This window comes from Temnothorax longispinosus, chromosome 12, assembly GCF_030848805.1.
Source record: "Temnothorax longispinosus isolate EJ_2023e chromosome 12, Tlon_JGU_v1, whole genome shotgun sequence".
Classification (NCBI taxonomy): domain Eukaryota; kingdom Metazoa; phylum Arthropoda; class Insecta; order Hymenoptera; family Formicidae; genus Temnothorax; species Temnothorax longispinosus.
Genome location: NC_092369.1, coordinates 414069 through 438532, shown reverse-complemented (window position 1 = coordinate 438532; position 24464 = coordinate 414069). Strand labels below are relative to the sequence as shown.

At 35.4% G+C, this 24464-nt stretch overlaps 2 protein-coding genes and 1 pseudogene across 2 annotated transcripts; 1 reads left to right on the top strand and 2 right to left on the bottom strand.

The window, feature by feature from the left end:
- Nucleotides 1-2291: 2291 nt before the first annotated feature.
- On the bottom strand, nucleotides 2292-6227 carry LOC139823225 (protein unc-45 homolog B-like). The gene is made up of 3 exons (XM_071795610.1): nucleotides 6129-6227; nucleotides 4652-5098; nucleotides 2292-3905 (listed from the first exon to the last, which is right to left on the bottom strand). Exons 1-3 carry the CDS (start codon nucleotides 6225-6227, stop codon nucleotides 2292-2294), a joined length of 2160 nt encoding a protein of 719 aa, XP_071651711.1.
- A 2262-nt stretch (nucleotides 6228-8489) lies between these two features.
- On the top strand, nucleotides 8490-17804 carry LOC139823224 (uncharacterized; annotated as a pseudogene).
- Nucleotides 17805-17836: 32 nt separating this feature from the next.
- LOC139822960 (protein unc-45 homolog B-like) lies at nucleotides 17837-23024 on the bottom strand. Its single transcript, XM_071795174.1, has 5 exons — nucleotides 22895-23024; nucleotides 21190-21603; nucleotides 20520-20819; nucleotides 19997-20437; nucleotides 17837-19607 (listed from the first exon to the last, which is right to left on the bottom strand). The coding sequence occupies exons 2-5, from the start codon at nucleotides 21589-21591 to the stop codon at nucleotides 17946-17948; spliced, it is 2805 nt and encodes a 934-aa protein (XP_071651275.1). The 5' UTR covers nucleotides 21592-21603; nucleotides 22895-23024; the 3' UTR covers nucleotides 17837-17945.
- Between the last annotated feature and the right edge of the window lie 1440 nt (nucleotides 23025-24464).

Here is a 24464-nt window from a genome sequence, read left to right as displayed (position 1 = left end):
AAGCTAGAATGTTATTTATGCAATAAGTCAAAATTAACTTACAGTTTAATAATAATAACATTGCACTTTCTGACGTAAAACTTACATACAAATCATAATCGATTGTTGCAACATTTTTATATTAGAGAGCAGCTAACTTGCACTAGCATTGAAAGACAGGTTTACTTTTGGTAAATTACCTTTGGCATAAATATAGGAGCATTGAAATAAAATATACACTAAATAATGCTATCGACCTATACTGATTGTAATTATTTATGACATTACACGTAGATACTTCAATTCGTTTTAATGCGAGAAAAGCAATTATGTACATTTCGCTGCATTAGTCAAGGGCAATTTACAGTTCTTTTTTTTATGAATCGAAAATTTATATTTTTCGACAAAAGCGTATCTGGGAAGGCATGTAATTTATCTGAGTCTCGCGAGAAATTCAATTTCGTGAGATTAAATCTCGTTCCATCGACATCTTTGTTTATATGACAGTATTCAACGTTTCGTCAACCGAGTGGTTGTTTTCGGTTTTTTTCTTCGACACATCCAGTTCTTTGGTCTGTTTAAATCAGTTCGAACATGTTTTTTATAAACATATCGTCACAACGGCCGGTGGCATAAGGGTAGCATAAGAAAATGAAACTCGAGCAACAAAGACTTCAGATTCGTGGAGGGTCTCATTTCGACGAGATAAATATATTACAGTACACAAAAGTTAATTTTTCAGTTACATGGAAGAAAAGAAACATTATACAATTTATTATAAAATTAAGGTGCTTTGTCATACGTCGCCTGCTCTTTCTTCGTATAACATGAGATGTTTTTAAACGTGAGTTTATATATGTTAATGCTCTAATTGTAACTTATTCAGGAGAATTCGTGTACTATGTTTATAATAGCCCTACAAAGGAATCACTGGCTCGGTCACTTAGCTTTACTGTTTTATTTGTGTAAGATATACAATATTGTGGTCGAGCGAGGGGATGAAACGTTTTGCTCTACTTGCCTCGATGATTTGTCGAGCTATTTTCGGGCGAAATGTAGTAATCTCACGTTGGTTACAATGTTACAAATATCTTTATTACATCGAAAAGGATTACGTCGCACGCGGCAAGCTTTTATTCAGATGATTGCGGCAAAACAGAACAGAATGTAGATTCTTTACCTGTCCCACAGTTTTTCTTGGTTCTTTCGTGTCGCTCGAGCCTTCAAACTTCCTGTGCTCGCTCCACGTTTACGATCCTAGGATTTTTCAAGGAGTAACTTAAACTGACAAGCATTATCCAAAAAAAGCACCGTGTGCCGTCTCGTTGGAATAGAATTTCATTCGGATTGGTTTTTTGTAACCACGTGACCGGCGTAACTAATGAGACACCTTTTGCTGCGCGTCACGTGACTTTCGAAAGCGCGAATTCGATCGCGCGTAAAGTCGTCAGATTTTTCGCAGAATTTAAAACGAGACATTGGATCAGTTTTCTATTGCTGAACTGGCTGCATTAATTCAGTGTTTATCTTTTTTCTTCCAAGGTGGAGTAAAAAAGATAATCTCTGAACTCGTGCAGTTCAGCAGAGCTTTGTTACAGCGATAAGTCCGAACTCTTTGAACGCAGCGTACGACACTTTAACGTTTCAAACGTGATGTACGCTTCCCGGTATATTGCTCTTTACATTGGAGATTATTTGAACTGTGACGAGTAGGCTGCTCAATTTTTTTCTTATTTTCTGTGGAAACATGAGAATTCAGAAACAATAAAATCTTCAAAGATGCGGATTCAACATTTGAATCCGTTATAGAAAATAGAGTGTCAGTATAGCTTGTACATCTATATAATAATATAAATATATACATTATAATATATTATTATTAAATATATACGTCGGTTGATTGGTTGCGCTGCAAGATGAACAAATGTTTAGCGGTGCTAAGAGAAGCGCTTCCATTTTGCAAGAATCAGGCGCTGAAATAAAAATTGTATACCTATATACGTTCGCGGCACTCTCCGAGCTCCACCCTTGCTAGCAGCAGCAAAGAAAGAAATTTTAACCTGCAAAAGCGGCAATCAAAAATTCACAAAGAGATTTTTGCAGAGATATAGCGACGATCCAAGCCCGTCGAGAAAGAGTATACTTCTGTGCTTGAAGAAGCTGGAATATTATTTATCATGGGTAAAAAGCGCCGGGACAGGAGTCTTGTAAATGCAAAGTTTCGTTATTTATTAATTATACTGTACATTGTGCTGTCATTTATTAGAATAAGAAGTAATATTTCATTAATATGTCATTTAGATCCCAATTAATTATTCACGTTTATACTTTTTAATCGAATGTTCTATGTTATCAGTGCTTTGTGACAATCTGTTCCTTTCGATGTCTCTCTTGTCCCATTCCGCAGTAGCTTCTAAAATATGAGAAGCCAATTCCTTGATTTCCTTGTTTTGCACGGTGTCATCGCTCAATTCCCTCACTCGTTTTATTATTGTATCTGTTTTGATAAGTTTTGCAGCGACGTCTTTCGCATTTTGCATCATATTTAACGCAATTTCGGTACCTTTATATTGTAATTCATCATCTGGATCATTGAGTAAGAAAGGTAGGAATGTCGGCCAAAGATCCCAGCCGAGTAATTTTTCGCAAGTCTCTTTGCTGGCTGCCGTTAGCGTTGCTAACGTTTCAGCTAATGCCTTCTTTGTATGGTCATCTGTGTCATCCTTTACGGACCAATTCATAAGATCAAAAAGGTGATCAGATCTCTGCTCAACAAATTGAATGGCAACTTTATGGGATAATACCAAATTGTTTATGAGTTGTATGGACGTTTGTTTCAACATGTTGTTATCGTCACGCATACATTGCTCAATTTTCTCACATTCTGTCCTGAAAATATGTTCTCGCATGCTGTTGTTGACACTAGATAGATTGCACAAAGCTGTTAGAGCATCGCATCTCTCATTAACGGAACACTCCGGGTTCAAGAGATTATTTGTGATCGTCCGCACAACCTCCATACTTATCTGATCGGGAAATGCAATCTCAGGAGTGAGTGCCAAATAGACTAAGGCTCGCGTAGCATCCGTCTTTCCTATGTTTGTGCCATTTAGTGCTAACGACAACAATGTCTCCGTGCCGCCTTCTTGAACAACTATTTTTCTTAAATCCTGTTGACTGCATATCGCGTTGAAAACGCGAGCTATTAATTCTTTGCTATTCTCGCTGCCTGTTTTAGCGAGGCTCACCAAAGCGCTGGTCACACCGGCCTCCGCTAACACGCGCAGTCTTTCTTCCACGTATTTGTCCTCGGCCAGTATTTGATTCTTAACATCAAAATAATTGACGAACATTTCCATCTTAGGTATGAGATGTTCCTTGTCATAAGCGCTGCACAAGTTCACCAACAATATGTCCACTTGATAGAGAATCGATTGATTTTCAGTCTTGGCGAACTCGATTATCGCTCGAATGGCTCGTTGGTCTTCGATCAACTTGTTTTTGATGTTGAGGTCAAAAGTGAGATACGACAGACCTTCAACTGCCCACTTTTTCATATCTCTCTGAGGATTGATCAAGAATGGTCTGCAAACCTTCAGCCATGACTTTATCGATTGTTCATTGTAGAATATTAAGATAACCAGCAAATTTTTTTTTAACTCTTTGAATTTGGTCATTTTGCAAATATCCACAAACGCTCGAACCCGAATTGAATTTTTCAGGTTCTCAGAATCATGCAGGTCCTCAGAAGTATTCAGGTTTTCAGAATTATCCAGATCCTCAAAATTATCCAAGTCCTCAGTATAACACAGGATTCCTAATGTAGTTATACTTCGACCTATGAAGGTGTTGGATTTGTCATATCTCGTTACAACGACATAGATAAATTCGCAAATTACTTGTTTTATCAATAAGTCATTCAATCTCTGTTCCAAAAAATAAAGAATTTTATAATCAAATCCGTCTTGAGTAATAATTGCGTTTGCAACATGAAACGGACCGAGTGTTAAGGTTGTCATCGCAACTATTGCACGCACCTGTAAAACAGACAATTAACAATTTATGATTTTTTACGATTTGTGAAACAATAATTATTTTTTCCTAACGCGAGCGTGAAATGGGCCGCTTTTCGCGCTTGTTTTGAGTTAGCAAAACGATCCATTTCTCCACTAGTTGAAAAATGGAGCCATTTCTCAACTAGTGGAGAAATGAAATTGTAAAACAAGCGCGAAAAGCGGCCTGTTTCACGCTCTTGTTAGGAAAAATAGTATGAACAACTCGTGGGAAGAGTGGTCGAGCTCAAATGAGTGTAATGGTCGACCTCGCTTCGCTCGTGCGACCAACTTCACACTCATTCAGAATCGACTACTTTTCCCACTAGTTGTACAATATACTATTTTTAAATCAAGGCAGTTTCAGTGTTATTAAACTTTGATTGAAAATAGAAGAAATCTCTAATTAAGAGTAAATTAAGCTTCAGAAAATACGATAAATGAAAATTATTCTCCAATAAATTTCGATTAAACTCTGTTATTATCATATTTTAATTTAAAACATATTAAATATACAATATCGACAATTTTTCTCAAATATGCTATAGTTAAAAATATGCTCCTTTCATTTTAAAACAATTTAAGTCATCGGGAAAGATCAAAAGTTACAAAATTCATACATGACATGCTACGTCATTCGAATTCAATTCTTCTCTTATAAATCCATTAATGATGTTGAAAAATTCTTCCTTATCATTTTCATCCAAGTTTTCATCGATTTTTGCTAAACACACGCTAGTTATAGTTTGCGTGGAAGACGTAATATCAAACAAATTGTAATATCCGTCGTAATATCCGCTTTCGCATTGACTGGCTACCTCCATTAATTTTTGCAAACCGCCAAACTCGACCAACCGTTTGGCCCAGTGTAACGCAGTATAATGAATGTTACGTGTAATAAATTTTATTAATGCGTCTCTAGCAATGCTTGTTGTTGTTTCATTTTCTATTTTATCCAACAAGCATGACAGAATCTTGTCAATTACTTTTTTATGCTTCTTGCACAAAGCCTCGTCGGGTATTGAATCGGGTTTATCGTTCCTGCCGCAACAAGTATTTAATATATTCTAAAACCGAGTTACACAATAAATTAATTACAGAAATACGAGTATGCTAACTACATTTTAGTCGATAATATTTACCTGTAAACAATATTGAGATGCGTTGACTATTTCTGTGTATGGGCTGTTTATCATTTCCAGACACCAAGGCAAAACAACGTTTATCATAGTGGACTTAGTTCGACTAACATTGCCCTTATTGCATGACTCGCCTACAATACGGATCGCGCTACAGATTACTTCATCATTCTCTCTTAGTTCCTTTATGAAGATTTTATAGGCATCAGTTTTCCAACGTACAAGTCTCAGCAGAATAATTATGGCGTTTTCACGTTTCTCTTCATCTGCGTTTACGTTAAGTGCTAAAGCTTTCATTTGTGATACCTAGCTAATACAAAACGAAAGTAAGCGTGTATTTAAATATAATGGTCTATAATAAAAATATATATTAACTATGAAAGATTATATTTGCATGACATAAATATTTATCTATATAGTGTGTAGATTATTAATTGATAAGAAGAAATAATTATGTAATAAGAGAGACAAGAACTCAAACCCGTTTGTCAACTTATATGTAATATTGAGTAAAATAAGAATTCTTATTAAAATATATTGAGTATGAAAAATGTGTTATTATTTTTATATTATTTAGATTAAATTAATGTGTCTTGCAAGTTGGTGAATTTTTGTAGTTATGTATATTTATTTTGACATTAATACTTGCTCTTTTCTTAATATGTTTGTCTAAAATTTCACGAAATTGCGCCACTATGTGCTCAGGTAATATGTCATTTGAGCAAGATGAAATAATTTTCTCGTCTTGATCCTTTTCGAATGCCTCCTCAAATTTCTCTAACTCTATTAATGCTAAAAATCTGCGAAACAATGTTATGGAAACGTTATGAAATATTTTTAACATTGCACTGTCGCAGTCTTCAATCGCTTTGTCGTAATCACGCAGCTCGAAATATGTGGCAGCTCGTTTATCATAATACAATCCTTTCTCAGTGTCGTCTGTTGCTAGTTCAATTGCCTTTGTGTAGTGACTTAAGGCTTTGGACCAATTGCCTTGGTTAAACTCTTCATCACCCTTTTCCTTCCATTTCGGTGCAGTCATATCTGACTCTGCCATGGTGGAAGAATACTACAATACAAAATATATGATATTTTAATTTATGTTTAACACACACACACACTTCAAAAGACTCTCTACGACATTTTATACATATTATCTTATACATATTATCTTAAATGCAAACAGATTATGAACTTGTTACAAAATAATTATACGCAAGTATGGGACATTAATGGGTCAAAAATAAACTTACACTTTAATAATAATCACATTGCATTTTTTTAACGTAAAACTTGCATATAAATCATAATCGATTGCTGCAACAATTTTTATATTAGAAAGCAGCTAACTTGCACTAGCATTGAAAGACAGGTTTATTTTCGATAAATTATCTTCGACATAGACATAAGAGCATTGGGGTTAAATATCGACTGAATAATGTTATCCAATCTACTACTGATTGTAATTCAATTATTATCGATCGCGACAGTTCGGGTTTGGATCGACAACGATTCATGACATTACACGTAGATACTTCAATTCGTTATTTTAATCCGAGAAAAGCAATTATGTACATTTGGCTGCAATAGTCAGGGGCAATTTACACTTCTCCTTTTTATGAATCGAAAATTTATATTCTTCGACAAAAGCGTGCCTGGGAAGGCGTGTGATTTATTTGAGACTTGCGAGAAATCAATTGCGTGAGATTAAATCTCGTTCTATTGATATTTTTGTCTATATAACGGTATTTAATGTTCCGTCAACCGAGTGGTTGATTTTCGATTTTTTTCTTTGACACATCCAGTTTTTTTGGTCTGTTCAAACTAGTTCAAACGTGTTTCATATACTTAAACAGATCGTCACAACGGTCGGTGGCTGAAGGGTAGCATAAGAAAATAAAGACTCGAGCAACAAAGACTTTATAGATTCGTGGAGGGTCACATTTCGACGAAATAAATATTACAAGTACACGAAAGTTAATTTTTTAGTTACCTGAAGAAAAGAAACATTAATACGATTTATTATAAAATTAGGATGTTTTGTCATACGTCGCTCTTTCTTCGAATAACATGAGATGGTTCTAAACGTTTATATTAATGCTCTAATTGCAACTTATTCAGAAGAATTTGTATATTGTGTTTAATAGTCCTACATTGGAATTACTGGCTCGATCACTTAGCTTTACTGTTTCACTTGTTTAAGATATACAATATTGTGGTCAAGCGGAGATGAAACGTTTTGTTCTATTTGCCTCGACGATTCGTCGAGGTATTTTCGGCCATAAAGTAATAATAGTTAATCTTACACGTTTGTTACGAATATTTTTTTATTACATTGAATTGGATCACATTGAACGCGTGGCAAGCTTTTATGTAGATCGTCTGCGAAATAGAACGGAATGTATAAGATCCTTTATTACCTGTCAGATTGCTTTCTCTTTGTTCTCTCGTGTCGTTTGAGCTCTCAAACTTCATCTACTCGCTCAACGATTGTCTTGTAATCCAAACACTTTTCAAGAAGTAATTTAAACTGGCAAACATCGGCGTAGCTAATGAGGCACGACGCTGCGCATTACGTGGATTTCGAAAGTACAAACACGACCGCGTGGAAGGCCATCAGATTGATTTTTTGCAGAATTCAAGACTCAGGATGAGACATTATTATCGGCGATAAACTCGAACTCGTTGAACGTAGCGCGTGACAAAACAAAATTACAAGTGAGACGTCGCGTCGCGACGCGATAATTCGTCGATATTGTTCGCTGAAGTAAGATCTCAACAACCAATAGAGAGGCTTGGTTTGAATTACATCAAAACGCTAGGATTAGAGTCCTAAATAAGAATGCCCGATCGTCGTCAGGTACGTATCCGCATATGCGCTAACGATCCTGAAGGGGATAAGGAAAATGTAAAATGTTAAGAATGTCATGAAATTTATAATATAATTTTGTTTACAAATAATGATTGCATGCGTCAAATACATCGACGATTCTTTTTAACCGTTTAAAACGGCGCGCGGTTCTTCCGAAACCGTATGAGAATTTTTATAAATGCGTGCAATTCTTTTCAATCCGCGTGCGTTTCTTCTTAAACAGCTGCTGTTTTTTTCAAACCATTTTTTTCATTCGTACAAAATTGTAAAGTTACAAGCTGAGATTTCGCGGAGTGTTGCAATTGGTCGCTCTTACATGCTATTGTGATTTTCACTTTAAAATTCAGCGTTTTTTTTCATAATAGGTGCAACAACCGCGAGCGTCTGTGTACCTGTTTGCGATACAGCATAGGCAATTACAAGACCGAGCTTTACAAATCGCAGATGATGCGTCGAGAAGGAGCTCGATCAAGTCTGAGGAAAACGGTGCAACGGCAAGGAATGATAGTAATCCTTAAGAGAGTGCACGAACATGTGCACTTCTGGGAGGCGGAGCTGGAAGATGACATCTTAGAAGATAATTCGGACGAGAGAAGCACTAGCGGCGAGCAGGACTATACATTGAATTCAGACGTCGAGCAAGATGTATAATTAAGAACGTTTCAGAGATCTGACGAATGCTCGTTCTTATACAAATGTGTATATTTTTCAGCTTCTTGACTTGAAAACCAGACTGCAGAACGTCAATATTGAAGGTCCGAGTGAACTTTAGTGAGTTTTATTTGAGGCAGGGAGGCAAGAATTCGAGACGCTGATAAAAAATGGAGATGCGGAAATGTTGCTGCTCAACTGGGTGCCGTGGGGGACTTGCCATTTGGAAAATTAAAGATGTCTTATAGAAGACTATATTTTGCGATTAAAAATATTTTGCTTTGATAAATGTACCGTTATTTAATGAATTGCAGATTAGTAATATAAGTAATAAGTTCATATGCTCATCATAGTATAATTAATATTGTACAACTAAACATTATTGTTTGCGTTTAGAAAGCGTCCTCTTGTATACATTTTAATACGATCGTGATATACGCTTTATGCTTATATCGCTCTTTACTACATTGGAGATTATTTCAACTGTGCAGAAGAAGTTGCTCATGTTTTTCGGACTATCTGTGGAAACATGAGAAACGATGAAGTCTTCAGTGATGCGGACTCGACAATTGAAACCATTGTAAAAAACCTAAAAAGCGTGAATAGCTGGTACACCATTGTGCATACATTACATATATACACTATAATATATTGTTATAAAACTTATGTAGGTTGATTGGTTGCGGAAAGATAAATGAACATTATCGGCGGCAACATTAGCCGGCGTTTCTACTTTGCAAGAATCAGGCGAAGAATCGAGATGAAAATCGTTTATACGTCTTCGGCACTTCCGAGCTCCACCGATTGCTGGCAACAGAGAAAAAAAATTTTAACCAGCAAGACCAGCAATCAAGAATTAACAGGAAGATTTTTTGCAGAGATATAACGATGACTCAAGCCTGTCGAGAAAGAGTATACTTTTGTGCTGGAAGAAGCCAGTATGTTATTTATCGTGGGTAAAAAGCGCCGTAGCAAGAGTCTTGTAAATTCAAAATTACATTATTTATTAATTGTACTATACAGCACCATATAGTGTGCTATACAGTGTACGAGAGAGTGTGCTATATTATTAAAATAAAAAATAATATTCTATTAATATATCATTTATATTGCAATTAATCTTCGCATTTAGCTTTCTTAATCGAATGTTCTATATTATCAGTGCTCTGTGACGATCCGTTCCGTTCGACGTTTCTCTTGAGTTTGCCCCATTCCGCAGCAACCTCTAAAGCAAGGGATGCTAATTCCTTGATCTCCTTGTTTTGCACAGTATCGTTCTTGCTTAATTCCCTTAGTTGTTCCATTATTATGTTTGTTTCCATGAGTTTTGTAGCGACCTTTCTTGTGCTTTTCATCATGTTTAGCACAGTTTTAACACCCCTATATTGTAAATCACTGTCTGAATTATAGAGTAAAACCTGTAAGGGTATTGCATTCTCGTCCGAAGAATATATCCTATCAAGCATTTTCTCGCAATATTCGTTGTCAATTGCCGTGAGTCTCACTCCAGCCCCAGCCAATGCCTTGTTTTTATCTCCGTAGAAGCACAATATATCCAACACTGATTTCATAACTTCCTTAGCTTTGGCATGCTCGTAAAATTTAATAGCAACTTCGCGGTTTAATGCCAAATTATCGAGAAGTTCTGCGGCCCTAAGTCTCCCCCAATAGCGTTGACTTGCTGTTTTGTGGCTATAAATCAAAATGCGCGATAATCTCTCATATCCTGCCTCGTTGAATATATGTTGTCGCATGCTGTCATTGACACTAGCTAGATTGCACAAAACTGAGAGAATGTTAATCGCAAGAGCGTCATACTTCCGTTTCAGGAGATTAAAGATTGGCCGGACAACCTGCATGATCATCTGACCAGAGAACGCAACCTCAAGAGGTATCGTGAGTGCCAGATGAACTAGAACTTGCGAAGCTATCTTCTTTCCCTTGTCTGTGCCACTCAGCGCTAACGACAACAATGCCTCCGTACCGCATTCATCAACAACTATTTTTCTCAATTCTTCTTGACTGCATATTGCGTCAAAAACGTGGGCTATCAATTCCTTGCTATTCTGGCTATTTGTTTTAGCGAGACTCACCAAAGCGCTGGTCACACCGGCATGCGCTAACACGCGCCGTCTTTCTTCCACGTCTCTGTCCTCGATCAATATATGATTCTCAAGATGAAAATATTCGAGAAACATTAATATCTCGGGTATGAGAACATCTTTATTGTCATAAGCGTGGCACAAGTTCAGCAACAATATGTCCACCCGGTAGAGAACTGATTGATTTTCAGTCTTGGCAAACGCGATTATCGCTTGAACGGCTTCTCGGTCTTCGATTAATTTCTTTTTGACTCCGATGTTGAAAGTGAGATACGACAGACCTTCAACGGCCCATTTTCTCATATCTCTTTGAGGATTGATCAAGAATCGTCTGCAAACCTCCAGCCATGTACCTATCTGTTCCTCGTCGAACGTATGGACAGTCCGATATCTTCTTATCGATTCTTTGAATTTGTTCATCTTGCAAATAACCACAAACGATCGAACTCGAATTGTATCATCAAGGTCCTTAGAATAATACAGATCCTCTAATATAGTTAAACTTCGACCTATAAACGTCTTGAATTCGTCATATTTGGTTACAACGACGCAGATAAATTCGCAAATCAAGTTTTGTAGCAATATGTCATTTTTTTCCAAAAAACCAACAATTATCTCATCAAACCCGTCTTCAGTAATAATTACGTCTGCAACTTTAAACGGGCCGAGTGTTAAGGTTGTCATTGCGACTACTGCACGCACCTGTAAAACAATCGATTAACTCTATTTATAAATTTTTACATTTTGTGAAAAAATAACTAATTTAAAAAAATCAAGACTTCAAGACAATTTTAATGTTACTAAATTTTGTTTAAAAATAAGAGAAATCTCTAATTAATACTAAATTAACTTCAGAAAATACGATAAATGAAAGTCATTCTCCAATAAATTTTGATTAAACTCTGTTATTATCATATTTTAATTTGAAACATACAGAATATACAATATCGAAAATTTCTCAAATATACTATAGTTAAAAATATGCTACTTTCATTTTAAAACAATTTAAGTCATCGGGAAAGATCGAAAGTTGAAAAACTCATACATTAGATGTTACAGTCGTCAAATTCAATTCATCTCCAATAAATTCACTAATAATGTTGAAAAATTGCTTAGCATCATCATTGTACAAGTTTTCACATATTTTTGCTAAGCACACACTGGTTACAGTTTGTGTGGAAGATGTGATATCCAACGAAGATTCGTATTGGTATTCCTCCGATTGACTGGCTATCTCCATTAATATTTCTAAACCGTCAAACTCGACTAACCGTTTGGCCCAGTCTAACGCAGTATAATGAATGTTACGCATAATGAGTTCTATTATTGCGTCTCTAGCAATGCCTGTTGTTGTTTTATTCCTTATTTTATCCAACAAGCACGACAGAATATTGTCAATTTCTTCCTTATGCTCCTCGCACAAATCCACATCGGATTTTGAACTGGGTTCATTATTCATGCCGCTGTATTTGTTTAATATATTCTGAAACCGAAATACACAATAAATTAATTACTGAAATATGTGCATGATAACTGCACGTATTTCGCTTGATGATATTTACCTGTAAACAGTATTGAGACGCGTTGACTCTCTCTGTAGATTTGCTGTTCATCATTTCCAGACACCAAGGCAAAACAACATTTATCATAGTGAGCTCAGTATGATTAATATTGTTTTTGCATAACTCGTCTACAATACGAATCGCGCTACAGATCGCTTCATCGTTCTCCCCCACTTCTTTTTCGAAGATCTTGTAAGCATCAGGACTCCAACTTGCGAGCCTAAGCAGATTAATCATGGCGTTTTCACGTTTCTCCTTATCTACGCTCACGTTAAACGCTAGACCCATCATTTGTGATACCTACACAGTAAAAAATTTAATGTCCCAGAAAGTCCACTCTAAATTTTGTGTTAAAATAACTCATGCATTGTGTTATTTTAACACAAAATTTAGAGTGGACTTTCTGGGACATTAAATTTTTTACAGTGTAATACAAAACAAAATTAAACACATGTTTAAATATAATATAATTTGTGATAAAAATATAAATTAACGGTAATAGTCATTTGTGTAACAAGTGAGGTAAGATGAAAATTCCCGGTCGCGGAGTTTACGCACGAGCCGAAGGCGAGTGCGATAACCGCACCCGGGAATTTTCATCTTTACACACGGCTTACACTCCCTATTTTATGTTGCAAGTGCCTGGAAAGTGGTCTATCACGCACGCGTAACGTGCGTAATGGGGCACTTTCCATGCACGTGTTGCATAAAAGATTATATTTGTATAACGTAATGTTTATCTATTTAATGTGTGTACTATTAATCAATAGGGATAACTAATTATATAATAAGAGAGACAAGAATTCAAATCCGTTTGTTAAATTATATGTAATATTGAGTGAAATATAAGAACTCTTATTAAAATACATATATTGAGTATGAAAAATGTGTTACAATTTTTATATTATTTACTGTCACCAAATTAACGTGTCTTGCAAGTTGATGAATTTTTGTACTTATGTATATTTATTTTGACATTAACACTTGCCTTTTCCTTAATTTTGTGTAAAATTTCATGAAATTGCGTCGGCAGAAACTGAGACATGGTGTTATCTGAGTAATGTAAAAGCATTTTCATGTCTTGACGTGCCTCCTCGAATCTCTCTAACTCTATTAGTGCTAAAAATCTGCGAAACATTGATATGGAAAATAATTTAGAATATATTTTCTTCACACTGTTACAGTCTTCAATCGTTTTGTCGTAATCATGCAGTTCGAAATATGTGGCAGCTCGTTTATCATAATATAATGCCTTCTCAGTGTTGTCCTCTGTTACTAGTTGAATTGCGTCTGTGTAGTGAATTAAGGCTTCAGACTAATTGCCTCTGTTAAACTCTTCATCACCCTTCTCTTTCCATTTCTGTGCTGTCATATCTGACTTTGCCATGGTGAAATAATGCTACAACACAAAATGTATGGAGTTGCAGTATATGTTTTAACCACTGATCTATAGATCAGTGGTTTTAACATTGAAAGACTCTTTACGGCATTTTATACATATTATCTTAAATACGAAATACAAATTATGAATTTATTACATAATTATATGCAAGTATAAAACATCAAAAATAAACTTTCAGTTTAATAATAGGATTGCACTTTCTAATGTAAAACCAGCATATAATTTGTAATCGATTGTTGCAACAATTTTTATATTAGAAAGCTGACTTCCATTAAACATTGAAAAACAGGTATATTTTCGGCGAATTTATCTTCGCCACAAATAGGAGCACTAAAGTCGAATATAGACTGAATAATGCTATCTGATCTACTGATTGTAATTCAATTATTATCGATCGCGACAGTTCGGGTTTGGATCGACAACGATTCATGACACTACACGTATATAGATACTTTAATTCGTTTTAACGCAAGAAATGCAATTATGTATAATATTTCGCAGCAATAGACAAGGGTGATTTACACTTTTCCCTTTCATGAGTTAAAAATTTAAATTTTTCGACGAAAGCGTGTCTGGGAAGGCGTGCGATTTATCTGAGACTCGCGAGAAATTCAATTGCGTGAGATTAAATTTTGTTCCATCGATATTTTTGTTTATATGACGGTATTTAACGTTTCGTCAATCGAGTGGTTGTTTTTCGGTTATTTTTTTTGACACATCCAGTTCTTTGGTCTGTTTTAAACCAGTTCGAACGTATGTATCGCGTAAACAGATCGTCACAACGATCGGTGGCTGAAGGGTAGCATAAGAAAATAAAGACTCGAGCAACAAATACCTTGTTATAGATTTATGTAGGGTCACACTTCGATGAAATAAATATTACAGTACACAAAAGTTAATTTTTCAATTACTTAAAAGAAAAAAACATTAATATAATTTATTATAAGATTAGGGTGTTTTGTCATATGTCGCAGTTCTTTCTTCAAATAACATGACATGTTTCTAAACGTTTCTATTAATACTTTGATTAGTCTAAGTGCAACTTATTCAGGAAAATTCGTGTACTGTGTTTAATACCCCTACAATGGAATTGTCGGCTGGTTTGGCTTTACCGTTTCACTTGAATAAGATATACAATAGTGTGATCAAGCGGGGAGGAAACGTTTTGACTACTTTCCTCGTCGATTCGTATTTTCAGTCAAAAAGTAATAATCTCACATTTATTACGAATACCTTTATCACATCGAATTGGATCACGTCGCACGCGGCAAGCTTTTATTCAGATTGTCGCGGCGAAACAGAATAAGGAAATGTAGAGTTTTTACCTGTCGGATGACTTTTTCTTTGTTTGCTCCTGTCACTCGAGCACTCTCAAACTTCCTCACTCCACGATTGTCTACCTAGCAGTCCTAGCACTCCTTTTCAACGAGTAATTCAAACCGCTAAGCATTATCCGAAAGGAGTGCCGTGCGCCGTCTCCCTCCGGTAGAATTCCTGATTGGCTTCTCGTAGCCACGTGACCGGCCTTGCAATAGTGAGGCACGACGCTGCGCGTCATGTGACTTTCGCAAAAAACAGTTAAATTGATTTTTCGCAGAATTGGGTTCTCAAGTAAAATTTTTTATTAAGCGGTATCCATAATTAATGTAGAGAATCTAAGCCGATTTTTAATACTTTTTGAATTTAAAAAAAAACCTAAATTTGAGAAAGTTATAGCTTTCTAAAGTTTCTTTGATGACGGCAACTTCAAAAGATTTCGCAACAACATTATGACGTCACGCACATTTTTGTGTACTATATTTTCTTCAATTTTGAAGATATTGCAAAAATTCAAAAAGTTTACAAAGAAAGTATGCCATGATCTATCAGAATATACTGTTGGGTAAAAGTCGGTTAAAGACCGAATTCAGGATGAAACATTATTACTGAGATAAGCTCGAACTCGTCGAACGCAGCGTGCGAAGAAATAAAGTCACGAGCGAAGCGTCGCGACGCGATAATTCGACGATATTGTTCGGCGAAGTAAGATCTCATGTAACCAATAGGAGTGCACGACTTAAATTACATCGGGATTAACACTACGATTAGAGTCCTGGATAAGAATACCTGATCGCCGTCAGGTATATGCCCCTCGCATGCGCGCTAACGATCCTTAATCGACCGTAATGATCGTATTTTTTGTAATATTTAAACAATGGCAGGTGGCGGGCAAACGGAAGGTCGCTGTATGCCTTCTGTTCATTTTCGCACACTTTGTAACGATACTCGGAAATTTTTTTTTTAATCAACGATTGTTTCATAAAATTGATTTTTATCTCTATAATTTACTGTGAATCTCACTGCCACGAATCGTTTAAAGCAGAACTAGGAGTTTACACATTTCGGGCCGATTTCGTTGTCGAGCTCGTTGTCAACGCCTCAGTCTTGCCATTCGTGTTATATAGCAACAAGTCATCGGACTTGTCTAACGATAAACATAAGACGCGGTATACTCTTTATCACAGAAGCGATAGTAGATACTATAATCGATATATCGATGGAATCACTATTGTTTTAGGTATTATAAAGTAATTAGTTATTATTGAAACAAAAAATTTTAATTAATATTTTAAAATTATTTATAAAAGAAATAAAGATATTTATACAAGAAAATTTTAAGTACATAGTTCTCGACACATTGTCAAACAAAAAAGGCCAATGTTTTCTATGCGATCTACAAAAAAATGCCAACGTTGTTGGCACGTTTAAAAGAAACGCCAGCGTTTTTAATGAACGCGTAAAAAATGCTAGCGTCGCGTCCGTTCCGAAAACGAATAAAAAACGTTAGCGTCTTTTTTTTTTAATAGCGCATTGAGAACTATCTACTTAAAATTCTTTTGTTTTAAATAACTTTAAAAATATTAATTTAAAGTTTTTGAAAAATCCGTAGAAGAAGCCAGCGTTATTTTGAAAACGCGCAGAAAAGGCTAATATTATTTTTACGCGTAAAAAACGCCGACGGTCTTTTAAGAACTGCAACACTCCAGTGCTTCTTTAAAAACACGTTCAAATACAGTTATTTTTTTATAACGCTTAAAACCGCGCGCGATTCTTCTGAATCTGCGTGCGACTTTTTTAATCCAAGTGCAAGTAAAGAAAAATACATGCGTTTTTTTTTTTATGCGTATCAGGTAAGTGAAGACTTTTTGTGAAGAAAGAAAATTAGTTCAGCCCGTTGAACAGAATGTTAAGAATGTTTACAGCAACTTAAAATGTCCCTCTTTGGTAGATGTACCGTTAATTGACGAATTTCAGGTTGATATAATAACAAGTTCACATGATCAAAATAATATAATTATAATTGTGCGTCTAAATATTATTTGCATTTAGAAAACGTCTCCTTGCGTACTCTTTAACGTAATAAACGTAATATACGGCGCATACGCGTCCGTCCAGTCTAATGAGAGATCATGGTTGATCAAACATAAATAATGATAGAGCATAAAGACCCGCAACAAAGTGTTTACGTTAAATTATTTTTATTTTTAATAGATGTTTTCTAACATTATATTATTTAATCAACCATGATCTCTCGTTGGACGGAGTATAGATTAGAGATTATTTCAGCTATGCTGTGAGGACGCTGCGGAAGATGTAAATTCAGCAATTCAATTCGTTACGGAAAACGTTAAAAGCGTAAGTAGCTTGTATACATATATATTAATATAAATGTATACATTATAAATATGAAGTATATACTTAGGTTGATTGCCCACAAGATAAACAAACTTTAGCAGCATTAAGAGAAGCTGGTGCGTCCATTTTTCAATGACGAGACTAAAATAAAAACCATCCATACGTAAGCGGCATTCTCCGAGCTCCACCGATTGCTGGCAACAGAGAAAAAAAGATTTTAACTCGCAAGAACGGCAATTAAGAATTCACAAAGAGATTTTCGCTGAGATATAGCGACGACTCAAGCCTCCCGAAAAAATATACTTTTGTGCTTGAAATGTTAAAATATTATTTATCGTGGGCAAAAAGCGCTGGGACAAGAGTCTCGTAAGTGCAAAGTTCCACAATTTATTAATTATACAGTACATTGAACCTTCATTTATTAAAAAGAGAAATAATATTCTATTAATATGACATTAAGATTCCAATTGACATTTATACATAATTTTCTTAATCGACATGTTTTATATTATCATGCAATGCTATCTGACAATTCGTTCCCTTCGACATTTCCCTCGATTTCCTGGTTCCATTTCGCAGCAGCCTCTAGAACAAGGGATGCTAATTCCTTGATCTCTTCGTTTTGTATGGTATCGTTCTTGCTCAATTCTCTCACTTGTTTCATTATTGTATCTGTTTTGATGAGTTTTGCAGCGACGTCTTTTGTACTATTCATCATATTTAACGCAATTTCAATACCCTTACGTTGTAAGTAATTGTCTGGATTATTGAGTAAAAGGTATAGAAATTTCGGCCAAACATCCCAGCGAAGTAATTTTTCACAAGCTTCTTCGCTGGCTGCCGTTAGCGTTGTTACCGCTTCAACTGCTGCTTTCTTTGTACGTTCATCTACGTTGCTCACCACGGACCAACCAATAAGATACCCAAGTTGATAATATCTCTGCTTAACATATTGAATAGCAACTTTACGGCATAATACCAAATTGTTTATTAGTTTTGCGTACGCGCAGTCCACCATGTTGTGATTATCGTTCATATAGTTGTTGAAATTCTCAAATCCTGAGTCGTTGAATATATGTAGTCGCATACTATCCTTGACACTAGCTAGATTGCACAAAGCTGTTAGAGCCTCGCATCTCTCATTAACGGAACACTCCGAGTTCAAGAGATTTGTGATCGGCTGTACAACATCCATCATTAAATCACCGGGAAATGCATCCTCAGGAGGTAACGTGTGTGCCAGATGGACTAAGACTTGCGAAGCTATCTTTTTTCCTTTGTCTGTGCCATCTAGCGCTAACGACAACAATGCCTTCGTACCGCCTTGTTGAACAACTGTTTTTGTCAATTCCTCTTTACCGCATATAGCGGAGAATACGCGAGCTGTCAGTTCCTTGCAGTTTTGGTTGCCCGTTTTGGCGAGGCTGACCAGAGCGCCGGTCACACCGTTCTTCACTAACAGGCACCGTCTTTTCTGCACAAAGTCTTCGTCATTTTTAGACAGATATTCTTCAAGAAAATAAAATTTCAGAAATTTCATCGATTCTTCCATCTCAGGTATAAATGTTGGTTGAAATGTAGATTCTATCATAAGCCTCTCATAAGCATTGCACACGTTTACTAGCGTCGTGGCCACACTATAGAGGACTGATTGATCGCTAATCTTGGCAAGCTCGAAAACTGTTTGAATGATTTGTTGGTCCTTGATCAACTCGTCTTTGACGTTGCCGTCGAGAGTGAGGTACGATAGGCCTTTAACGGCCCATTTTATTATATTTTTTTCTTTCTTGGGATTTATTAATAATCTTCTGCAAACCTTGACCAATTTGTCCGTCGCTTCACCCCAGAACAGTTTGCTAATGTAACCGCGGGTTTTAAACTTGCTCCACTCGCAGAAACCCACCAACGCTTGAATCCGTATTACATCATCCTTAGATTGATACAGAAATATCCGCAATATCTTTACACCTTCATTTATGAGCGCGTTGACCTCATCAAAATTAGTCATAGCGGCAACGAGGCATTCGCAAACCACTTTCTGTTGCAATACGTCATCCGTTTTCGCCATATCGAGAATCCTCATACAACCCGTCGACGGATTTGTAAAGATAATTCTGTCTGCAACTTCTAACGGACCGAATATTAGGGTTGTTATTGCAACTACTCCACGCAGCTGTAAGACAATCGATTATAACAATTTATAAATTTGTACATTTTATGAAATAATAATTAATTAAAAAAAAATGTCAATGATTAGCTTTATTTAATTTTGATGAAAAATAGGAGAAGTCTTTGATAAATTATGCTTCAGAAAATACGATAGATGACAAAGTCATATTCTTCAGTAAATTTTGATTAAACTCTGTTATAACCGTATTTTAATATATAAAGTTACAGAATATACAAAATCGACAATTTAAAAGAAAATCTCTTTTGACATTTTTGCTTTAAAAATATATTGTTTTAAATTTCTTAAGTACGCTAAGGTTAGAGAGATAATAGATTTTTTATTTTAAAACACTTTAAGTAATTAGAAAAGATCCGAAGTTACAAAATTCATACTTTAGATTCTGTGTCAGATGCAAACAATTTATCCTTAATAAATTTATCAATAGTGTTGACAAATGTCCCCTTATCGACATTACGGTCCATGTTTTTCCATATCTTTGCTAAGGACATACTGATAATAGTTCGCGTGGAATACGTGATGTCGAACAAAGATTCGTATTGGTATTCCTCCAATTGACTGGCAACCTCCATTAATTTTTTCAAACCGTCAAACTTGACTAATCGTTTGGCCCAGTCTAACGCAGTATAATGAATGTTACGCGTAATAAGTTCTATTATTGCGTCTCTAGCAAGTCCTGTTATCGTTTTACTCTCTACACTATTCAACAAGCACGACAAAATCGTATTAATTTCTTTCTTATGCTCTTCGCACAAAGCCTCGTCGGGTTTTGTACTGGGTTCATTATTCATGCCGCTATATTTGTTCAATATATTCTGAAACCGAAATGCACAATAAATTAATTACTGGAATATGTGCATGATAACTGCACGTATTTCGCTTGATAATAATATTTACCTGTAAACAGTATTGAGACGCGTTGACTCTTTCTGTAGATTTGCTGTTCATCATTTCCAGACACCAAGGCAAAACAACGTTTATCATAGTGGGCTCAGTTTGATTAATATTGTTTTGGCATAACTCGTCTACAATACGAATCGCGCTACAGATCGCTTCATCATCTTCTTCTACTTCCTTTATAAAGATTTCGCAGGCATCAGTTCTCCAACTTGCGAGCTTAAGCATATTAATCATGGCGTTTTCACGTTCCTCTTTATCTACGCTCACGTTAAATGCTAAACCCATCATTTGTGATACCTAATACAAAACGAAATTAAGCGTATATTTGAATATAATGATCTCGTGATCTTCTGTAATAAAAATATAAGTTAACTGTGAAAGGTGATATTTCTATATTTGTATGACGTAATTTTTATCCATATAGTGTGTGTAGACAGCTACTAATCAATAGGAATAACTAATTATATAATAAGAGAGACAAGAATTCAACTCCGTTTGTCAAATTATATGTAATATTGAGTGAAACGAGAACTCTTATTCGAATATATATGTATATTGAGCATGAAAAATGTGTTATTATTTTTATATTATCTAGACCAAATTAACGTATCTTGTAAGTTGATAAATTTTTATAGTTATGTATATTTATTTTGGCATTAGTACTTACTTTTTCTTTAATATGTTTGTGTGAAATTTCATGAAATTGCGTTGGTAGAGATTGAGACATTGTGTTATCTGAGTAACATAAAATCATTTTCATGTCTTGACGTGCCTCCTCGAATCTCTCTAACTCTATTAATGCTAAAAACCTGCGAAACATTGATATGGAAAGTATTTTATGATATATTTTCATCACACTGTTGCAGTCTTCAATCGTTTTGTCGTAATCACGTAGTTCGAAATATGTGGCAGATCGTTTATCGTAATACAATGCTTTCTCAGTGTTGTCCTCTGTTACTATTTCAATTGCGTTTGTGTAATAACTTAAGGCTTTAGACCAATTGCATTTGTTAAACTCTTCATCACCTTTCTCTTTCCATTTCTGTGTAGTCATATTTGACTTTGGCATGGTGGAATAACTCTACAATACAAAATATATGATGTTGCAATTTTTTTTTAACATTGAAAGACTCTGTGGCATTTTATACATTATCTTAAATGTGAAGAGCACAGGTTATAAATTTATTACAAAATATTTATATGCCAAGTATGAGACAGTAATGAGTCAAAAATAAACTTACAGCACTAATAGCATTATTGCACTTTCTAATGTAAAACCTGCATATAAATTGTAATCGACTGTAGCAACCATTTTTATATTAGACAGCTGACTTTTATTAAACATTAAAAAACAGGTTTATTTTCGGCAAACTGTCTTCGATATAAATAGGAGCTAGCACTGGGGTTCAATATAGACTGAATAATGCTATCGATCTATTGATTGTAATTTAATTATTATTGATCGCGAAAGTTCGAGTTTGGATCGACAACAATTCATGACATTACACGTTGATATTTTATTTTGTTTTAACGAGAGAAATGTATAATTTTACATTTCGCTGCAATAGTCAGGAGCAATTTACATTTCTCCCTTTTTTGGGTCGGGAATTTAAATTCTCCGAATGCGTGTCTGGGAAGAGCGTGCGATTTATCTCAGATTTGCGAGAAATTTAATTGCGTGAAGTTAAATCTCGTTCCATCGATATTTTATATGGCGATATTTAACGTTCCGTCAACCAAGTGATTGTTTTTCGGTTTTTTTCTTTGACACATCCAAGTACTTTGGTCTGTTCACCCAGTTCGAACGTGTTTCGTATAAGCAGATCGTCACAACGGTCGATGGCTGAAGGGTAGCATAAGAAAACAAGGACTCGGGCAACAAGGACTTTAGATTCGTGGAGAGTCACATTTTGACGAGATAAATATTACGGTACACGAAAGTTAATTTTTCAGTTACATAAAAGAAAAGAAACATTAATACGATTTATCATTAAATTATAGGGTGTTTTGTCATACGTCGCTTTTTCTTCGAATAACATGAGATGGTTCTAAACGTTTATATTAATGCTCTAATTGCAACTTATTCAGAAGAATTCGGATACTGTGTTTAATTATAGCCCTACAATGGAATTACTGCCTGGTTTGGCTTTACAGTTTTACTCGAATAAGATATATACACAGTAGCGTGATCGAGCCTAAATGAAACGTTTTGCTCTACTTGCCTCGACGATTCGTATTTTCAGTCAAAAAGTAATAATCTCACATTTATTACGAATACCTTTATCACATCGAATTGGATCACGTCGCACGCGGCAAGCTTTTATTCAGATTGTCGCGGCGAAACAGAATAAGGGAATGTAGAGTTTTTATACCTGTCGGATAACTTCTTCTTTGTTTTCTCCTGTCGCTCGAGCACCCTCAAATTTCTTCGCTCCACGATTGTCTACCTAGCACTCCTTTTCAACGAGTAATTCGAACCGCTAAGCATTATCCAAAGTGAGTGCCGTGCGCCGTCTCCTTCCAATAAAATTTCTGATTGGCTTTTCGTAGCCACGTGACTGGCGTTGCTAGTGAGGCACGACGCTGCGCGTCACGTGACTTTCGTAAAAAACAGTCAAAATTGATTTTTCGCAGAATTCAGGATGAAACATCGGCGATAAGCTCGAACTCGTCGAATGCAGCGTGCGACGAAATAAAGTTACGAGCAAAGCGTCGCGACGCGGATAATTCCACGATATTGTTCGGCGAAGTATAAGATCTCACGCGACCAATAGGAATGCTCGACTCGAATTACATCGGGATTAACACTAGGATTAAAGTCCTGGATAAGAATGCCTGATTGTCGTCAGGTATAGGCGCCTCGCATGCGCGCTAAAGGCCATTGCACGTGACAAAGTTTTAGTCATAGGTAATCGTAAGACCGTAAAAAAATAGACCAATCACAGTCGATTATTCTTCTTGAGCTCGAAGAATAATCGAGTGTGATTGGTCTATTTTCTTACAGCCTTACGATTATGACTAAAACTTTGTTACGTGCAATGGCCCTAACGATCCTTAATCGACCGTAATGTTCGTATTTTTTGTAATATTTAAACAATGGCAGGTGGCGGGCGAACGGAAGACTGCTATGCGTTCTGTCCATTTTCGCACACTTTGTAACGATACTGGGAAATTTTTTTTTAAATCAACGATTGTTTGTATTTTATAAAACTTTTGGACTAAATCATGACTCGAATTAGTTTAAATTGTTTTCACTAATGTTGCATGTAAAAGAATTGCATTTTTTGCTGCTCCGGGATATATATATTGGCAATACATTTTATTATACCAAATTTACGTTGTTTTATTAGAATCATAATTCTTTTTATTATAAATAGCGATGTTATTTATTAATAATGGAAATAACTTACAGGTCTATTGTGCAATGCACTTTTGAAGCCGGTAGTTTTCGTATTTTCTGTGCTTGAATCTGAGCGGATTCAAATCACATTTGTGCAACATCGTAAATTGAAGTTTCTGGTTAAGATGTATTGCAATTTGCGCCAGATTTCACAGTAAAATTCTACCAAAACAAATTTTATAAAATTCAACCGCAATAAATTTTCTCAACTTTCAATAGAACCAATTTTTCTTGTACATATATATGTATAATTGTATGTATAATACTTGAAGTAATTAATATAGTCTGTAATATTAACTTTACAATTTATTTCCATTACATGGGGCATAAAATTGCTTTTTATCTCTATTTACTGTGAATCTCACTGCCACGAATCGTTTAAGGTAGTTAGTCCGTAAACTCATTTTCTTGGAAACCTCATAAAATTTGAACAGTATATTAATGTAAAAACAATTTACATATTTATACAATTAGAAAAAAATTGACGTACCGAAGTTGAGATAATTGGAATCAAAGTTAGTACTTTTTACATGTATCACAGA